Source organism: Rhinolophus sinicus, chromosome 14 (genome assembly GCF_057876585.1).
Source record: "Rhinolophus sinicus isolate RSI-liver-muscle chromosome 14, RSI-T2T, whole genome shotgun sequence".
NCBI lineage: Eukaryota > Metazoa > Chordata > Mammalia > Chiroptera > Rhinolophidae > Rhinolophus > Rhinolophus sinicus.
This window is the reverse complement of record NC_142514.1, coordinates 13,803,641-13,811,103: the sequence shown is the minus strand read 5'-3', so window position 1 is coordinate 13,811,103 and position 7,463 is coordinate 13,803,641. Positions and strand designations below refer to the sequence as shown.

Below are 7,463 nucleotides of genomic sequence, written 5' to 3'. Positions count from 1 at the left end.
GCTTATTCAAGGCCACAAAGAGTGTCAATAGTTAACAGTAATGAGACCATTTATTTCAGACTTAAACTATCTGTCAGCATATAATCCATGCATGTTCTTCCCCAGAACAAACCGCCAAATAGGAACAATTATCATCCCTATGTGACAGATGAGGAGACCAAGGAACAAAGGTGAAATGAGGACAGAGTTAGGAAACAACAGGGTAGGGATTTGAACGGGAAGGCTGGCCCGTTCACCCTGGACTACTGCACTAGACTGTGTACTGCCAGGCTGCCTGCTTCCACTCCTGCCTCACTCGGGCCATCCTCCATCTGGACCTGGCCTCTTCAGCACAGCCCTGGGCTTCTGAGCCAGCCCTCTTTGGGTTGGGGAAGGCAGGAATGGGGCCCCAGGATGTGTCTGCATCCAGGTCTAGGGGTCTAGGATGAAGGGGTGCCCCACTGAAGGCTGGAAGAAATGGAGGAATGAGGGAGGCCTTTGTAATGGAGCCTGTTGGGTGTGGGAGGGGTGGAGGGATGCCGTACTGATTCATGCTTTGCCTTGTAGAACTTCTGTGTGAACTCGGAGACATCACACTCAAATGTCAGGTACTTTATCTATAAAATGGGCCTGACCATCCCCGTCTTGGTGCTTCTGAATGGAAGGCTCTAAGGAGGCAATAGCCACGGAAATACTCTTCTAACTATAAAGTGCCATGTGCCCTGGAGGGGTGTGTGGTTCAGTAAGGGGGTGTGTACTGAGTTGGGAAGGTGTGGCACTGCCACCTTTAACCTTTCTGGAACAAGGCAAGGTACACGTAAAAACAGATGGGGTGTAAAACCTGGCTTCTCTTCCTACTCTCATTTGCTGTGTGTGCAGGGATTTATCAGCCTCTCTGTGCCTTTCTGCTTACGTTCTGTACAGTGGGACTGTGGTAGGCACTCAATGTGTAAATTGCTTTATAACTCAGCAGGAGCCAGGTGAGTACAAGATGAGTGGGTCCCAGCCCTGCATGCTGTCACCGCTGTGGGGGTTTCCCCTACAGGGACCTGGAATCCCAGCTGGGGAGAGTGGCTTCTCCTGGCTCCATCACTAGCCTGTGACCTTGGCAAGCCACTTACCCTTTTCCTGCTACAGCAGTTAAACAGGGATGCAACATCTTCTCTTTCTACCTCAAAAGGTGTTTATTTTGAGAAGCAAGGTCAATAATGGATGTAAAAATGTTTTTTTGGGGGGGAGGGTAGGAATAGAAAGTGTGATACAAATGTCTGAGCTTCTTGTTACAACTGTATCATCCTGCTTGTTATGCTTTTGTTTACTCTCCCAGCCCTTGGCCTGGTGCTAACCTCAAAGCAGACATGGAAAGGAAAGCCTTAATGAATGGAGACAGGCAGCTTGCTGAGTGAAGCAAGGGGAGGCAGGAGACTTGCTGCTTCTGCATTGACAAGCTGTGGGATTGGGGGCAGACCCCTGACCCTCTCTGGGCTTCAGTGTCCCCATTTGTAAATGAGAGCTTAGACTGGGTCATCTCTGAGGAGTCCCCTAGCTCTGATGGCTCTGAAATGGGAGCGAAGGAAGTGCGATTGTTCTTTCTCACTCACTTCTGAGTCATTTCTCAAATTTTTAGTGCACATCCACTCTCAGCCAGGCACCGAGAGCAGATGTTGTTTTGTTTTCATAACAGTCCTTTGAGGTACACAGGCCGCTAGTCACAAACACCACTTGACAGCTGAAATTATGAGAGTTCAGAGAGGGGATGTGACTTGCCCAAAGTCACACAGCTAGCAAATGGGTTTGAATCCCTGGCCTGAATCCAAAGCTCACGTTTATTCTATCTGCCACAGGGCCTCTGTCTCCCGTTTCTCAGCCCCTTTCTTCCTCTTTACCCCCAAGGCACCTGGTCTGGAGGCCTGGTGACCCTTTTACACAGTTTAGGGAGGGGAATGGGCTGGCTTCCCTCAGGCAGCCGCTCCAGCAGCTAACCCCCCTTTTCCCTCCAGTCCCCCACCTACCCAGAATTTTAGAATTAAGGGCAGAGGGAACCTGAGGGTACTCCTTCACTGTTGATGGAGCCCCTTGCAAGGCAGCACGTTGAGCCAGTTGAGACCTCAGCAGGGCAATCTAGACGTGTTTCCCAAGCTTGCCTTCGGCAGGAAGCATGCCGTTGGGATGGCTGCCCCTTTCTGTGGTTAGGCTGGCACGTGTGAGCGAAGGTAGTCTCTAGGGGGAGAACAGGTGCTGTTGGCTCCGGGCAAGGATAACAAGCCGTCCTCACGCACCACGTCCCCTCGGGTTGCCGTCTGCTGGGGAGATGCGCCTCCCAGGCCTCTGGGCTGCCCCCGTCTCCCTTCTGGGATTCGGGAGCTCGCTCCTCCGCTCAGAAGCCACAGTCTTTCCCCAGGGCTCCTGGCTGTTGCTGAAAGGGAGGTCCCCGAGGGCAGAGGGCTGCAGACCCGGGACGTCCCCAGCGGAGGCAGAGGACGCTGAGAGGCATGCATCCCAGGCGAGCCCCGCGTAGAGTCTCGCCCCTGTCCTCCGGAAGGCAGGGCTGCCCCTTCCCTCCTCCACACCGCCTCAGCCCCCAAGCCCCGCGGGATCCCGAGAACCGGGCCTTCTGGGGCGAATGGAGTGGGGGAGGTAGACTGTGAGGCCCAAGAGGCTGGGCCCCGAGACTCCAAAGTGGGGCGCAAGTGTGGTGGGGAAGGGGCTCCCTGGTTTGACGCTGGCAGGAGAGGCCGTGTCCTCGGGTCACCCTGGTGCCCTCCGACCTTTTGCCCCAGCATCTGGCCTCCAAGGAGACCGACATCCATCTGTCCTTCCCCGCTTGTGCGTCGTCGGCCCGCTCCCCCTCCCGCTCCCGGAACCCCCACTCTCCCCAGCTCCCCGCGGGAGGCAGAGCAGGCGAGTCCGGCGCGAAGCCGCCGCGCACCGGCTCGGGACCGGGTAAACACCCGGAGGGAGGTGGGGGCGGGCGGAGGAAGGAGGCGCCCGGAGGCCGCCGGGCCGAGGCGGGGCTCGCGGGGGCCCCTCCGCGCGGGCGGGACGGCGGGTGCTGGGGGCGGGGGCAGGAAGCGAGCCGCGGCCCCGCCGGCCGGCGCGGCCCCGTGACGTCGTTTGGCTTCCAGGGATCTCTCCCCGAGGCCCCGGGTCCCCTCCTCCCCGCCCTCCTCTGCCCTCCTCCCGTGCCTCGCCTCCGCGCGGCGGCCGGCATTTCTAGCTCGCAGCTCGCTGGAGGGCTGGCGCCTCCGTCCCAGCCTCCCTCTCTTCCCTCTCTCACTCGCTTCCTTCCCTCCCCGACCCTCTTTCTCTCCCTCCCGTTCCGTCCCCGTCCCCTCTCCTATCTCTCCTCGGCCTCTCCAATCCAGATCTAGTCGTTCCCTCCCTCCTTTCTTCTTCTCCCCTTCTCCTTCCTCTCTCCCTCTCTTCAGGCTCTTTCTGTCCATTCCCCTGCCCCCTTCTCTCTTTCGGTCTCTGTTTTTCTCCCCATCTCCTCTCGGTTTCTCTACCCCCCCCTCCCTCCCACCCTCCGGGTCCCCACCCCCTGCCGTGCCCTCCCTCCTCCTTCCCCCTCCGCCCCTCGCCGCCCCGCCGCTCCCCGCCCGGCAGCTCTCCGCTCCCCAGTCAGCCTCCCTGAACCCTCGCGGACTCCGCCTGCACTCGCCGCAGGACCGGCCCGCCGGCTCCCGGAGGTGCGCCCTCCTCGGCCCCGCGCCCTCTGGGCTCGCTGGGACACCCTCCTCCTCCCGGCTCTCGGCCCCGCCCGGCCCGGCCCGGCCCCCGCCCAGCGCCCGAGAGCGCCGAGGATGTGAGTCCTGCTCGCCTCTGCCAGAGCAGCAGTCACTCGCGCGCGGAGCCGCAGCGCAGCGCAGCTCAGCTGCGGGCGCTCGCTGGGTCGCTCGCGCGGGCTGCACGCCCTCGCCCTAGCGGTGTCCCCCCGCCTCTCGCCGGCGCCACCGCCGCCGCAGCCCGCGGGCCGTCCCCGGCCGGCCGCCCCCGGCCCCAGCGCCGCTGACCCTGTCCGCCGCCGGCGGGGACGCGGGCGGAGGAGGCGCCGCCGCGGAGCCCCCGGCCGCGACCATGTCGGAGGTGCTGCCCTACGGCGACGAGAAGCTGAGCTCCTACGGCGACGGCGGCGACGTGGGCCAGATCTTCTCCTGCCGCTTGCAGGACACCAACAACTTCTTCGGCGCCGGGCAGAACAAGCGGCCGCCCAAGCTGGGCCAGATCGGCCGGAGCAAGCGGGGTGAGTTCGTGGCCTCCTCCCCAGACACCCCTTTTCTTGGACACTGAGGCCTGGCGTGGGTTTGCGGGGGTCTCCGGCACCTCAGTTCCGACCCAATGGAATCCCATCGTGCAGAACTGGGGGGATCCCGCACTGCGGGTACGGCTTGGGCTGGCCTCGGGAATCCCTCCCCCTCAAGCCTGGTCCCCAGGGGGTCACTCAGGGGGCGTGGCGGCTTCTAGCTGCAGCGGGGGCTGAAAGGTTATAGTGGAAACCCACCCTCGCCAAAGTTTGCTTTTTTATTTCTGCGCTCCCCCCACCCCCTGTTTTGCGCATTGTGGTCGCAGCTGCACTCGCTCTACAACCGCGATTGGGGTGTCCCACGACTCACCAAGGGACGTTTTGGGGAACTGCCGAGGCAGGACCCCCCATTCCTACTGGGAAGACTGGGGGCTTTCGGGTCGCAAGGGGTTTCATTGTGACTTGGCAGGGGAAGGGGATTTGCCAAGCCTGGGCGCTCGGTGCCAGAGCTGGAAAAGCCCCGGAGAGACTGGGAGGCAGAGTCTCGGAGAGGAACTTAAGGGGCGCGAGGACGAGGAGGGAGACCGACAGCAGCCTGGAGAGACTGAGACGCAGAGATAGGGAGGCAGGCGTGGGGCGGGGGGTGGGGGTATACCGGGATAGGCAGAGCCCGAGACAAAGCTCGGAGAGGGAGCCAGAGCGGGAGAGACAGCGAGCTGGGCACGCAAGTCTGGGGAAGACAGAGAAGCAGCTGAAACAATGAGGGCGACTGACATCCCAGACACAGAGAGAGACCCAGAGACCTCGACAGGTGACCGTCGCGCCGAGAGACTGATGGAGAGATTGAGGAAGGCGAGGCCAGGTCTAGATGGCGAGAGAGGCGGAAGACACGGCGACAGGCAGACGCGGAGAGGCGGGCAAGCCCCAGGCAGACAGTGAAGGGAGGCTTTGACCTCTGCAGCGGCGGGGAGAGCGGAGAGGCCGAGTCCGCGCAAGACCGGGGCGCGGGCCCAGGCGAGGCCAGACCCTTCCACAGGAGGCACGCCGTGGGAACCGGCCCCTGGCGTCCCCTCCCCCTCTCCGCGCTGCCGCACCCAGCCCTGGCTACCCGCTTCGCTTCGCGCTCGGAGCATCCCGAGGGTCCCAGACCGGGAGCCCTTGGCTCCTCCTTCCCCTCCCTCTTCTGCCCGGGGGCTTCCTTTCTAAATAAATGCGCCCAGGGTCGGTGGTGGGGTGGGTGGTGAAGACGTGGCCAGGGCAGTGGGATTTGCTCCCCGTCTGCATCTTTTTCTCAAAACCCAGATGGGACACAGCCAGGAGGTGGGGGGCGTGGTTCGGAGGAAAGCCACAAAGGGACCCCTAGCAGAGGCCGCAGAGGATAGGGCTGTGTGAGCCCAGAAAGGAGCCCTCCTTTCCCGCCCTCCCCCAATCTTGCCCTGGCTCCCGGGCTTCACGAGAAACGTTGGAGACCCCTGGCGAGGCCCAAGAGCGCTCACTTCTCCTTTTCTCCCCCTTTTTTGCAGTTGTTATTGAAGATGATAGGATTGATGACGTGCTGAAAAATATGACAGACAAGGCACCTCCTGGTGTCTAACTCCCCCAAAGACAATGAGTTAAGGGAGAGAATAAGAACGGCGATTAACAGTTATGGCAAAAAGAGCATGGAAAGAGAAAGCACTTTGAAATTTATTGCTAGCTTGCTACCCACGATGAAATCAACAACCTGTATCTCGTGTCAGGCCGGGAGACAGATGAGGTGTGAGACGGAGGAGGAGGAGAAGGCTCTGGGCTCCTCTGCAAAAATAAAAATTAAAAAAAAATTAAAAATAACAAAATCACTATGTACACACATATAAAGAAATAAAGAAGTCTCAGTTGCAGCTATTTGTTAAAATTAATACCAATTTCTTTTTATATACAGTGAATATTGCGCAATTATAGATCTGGATTTTGAACCACTTAAATAATGAAGCGGCAACACCGGGTGTTTTGAGGTGTTGGCATTCTTCGCTGATTTGGCTGTTCCCAATGTTTACATTATTTAATCTTGCAAAAATTATTGTGTGCACTTGGATGTGAAATGCTGTTGTTTTATTTTTTTATGTTATCCTTGGATGTACAAAGAAAATCAGAAAGTGATCTCGATAGATACTCTGTTTTATTTTGGTCATCTGTTGAAGTTATCAGGAATGTGTTTTAAAATAAGAGAACTTTGCGAAGGAATGAAACATAGAAAGAAACCTTGTTTTCTTTTAAAATGAATTGTAAAGCTTGTGTTTCTGTGTTGCTGCAAGCTATTTGCCCAAGTTAATGCAGATGAACACATTTTATATGTCAGGAAAAAAAACCTAAAAAAAAAAAAAAAACCACACACACACAAAATGCTTGAGCTTTTTCTAACCTCTCCCTGCAGTCTGTTGTGTGAGCAGCCTGTTTTTTTCTCTAATATTGTGTCAGTTTATTCTCTTTAATGGACTGTAAAAAATGTAATCACAAGAGTGCCAAATATCTTGAAATGCCAAAAGGCATTTTGGTTTCTTTTCTTTTCCTGTGCTCTGAGTCCACGTAAAGGAATGCTTGGAGTGTGTTTTCTGTTATTTATAGGGGTTCTTTTAAGGCACACCAGCTGCCTGTTTTGCATGGTATTTGCAAAAATGCCTCTTGCGTGAGGAAATCTTTTACCATTTTTTGTTTGCAACTTTGGACCTCAAGAGGTTTCTTCCCTTCCCTTTCCCTGTTCCCTCTTTTCTTAATTCGATATTCTGTATGTTGCACCTTTACCAGCACACAGGGCTATTTCTCCGATGTACAATAAAAGAACTGTTCCTGTGTCTCACTCCTCTCTTTGCTTTGATTGTTGTCAGTGGGGGGACTTGCTTTTTGTCTGCTGATTGCAGACAGGAAGGAGGGAAGGGTAGCTTTGGTCTGTGAAGCAGGGAGGGCACTGTGGTTGGGCTCAGATGGTAGGAAAGACAAGCTGGACTAGCAAGGCCATCCCCGAAGAGTAAGTCCATTCAATTTGGATTTGCATCAGACTCTCCCTGCTTCTCTGAGGTTTCTGCCACCCTGGTGGAGTGCTGAGAAAAGGTGGGCTGGTGTGTTGGGAGGCAATCAGTATTGTTAAGAGCAATGTTTGGAGGCTGACAGACATGGCTTCAAATCTCAGGTCCTTCACTTCCTACCTAGCTCTGTGGATTTGAGCATGTCCTGTCACTTTAAGCCTCAGTTTCCAAATCTGTAA

At 56.8% G+C, this 7,463-nt stretch overlaps 1 protein-coding gene across 1 annotated transcript; it reads left to right on the top strand.

Annotated features, from left to right (window-relative positions):
• The first annotated feature begins 3,201 nt into the window (after positions 1-3,201).
• On the top strand, positions 3,202-7,058 carry CAMK2N1 (calcium/calmodulin dependent protein kinase II inhibitor 1). Its single transcript, XM_088790314.1, has 2 exons — positions 3,202-4,222; positions 5,746-7,058. The coding sequence occupies exons 1-2, from the start codon at positions 4,057-4,059 to the stop codon at positions 5,814-5,816; spliced, it is 237 nt and encodes a 78-aa protein (XP_088646440.1). The 5' UTR covers positions 3,202-4,056; the 3' UTR covers positions 5,817-7,058.
• The last annotated feature ends 405 nt before the right edge of the window (positions 7,059-7,463 follow it).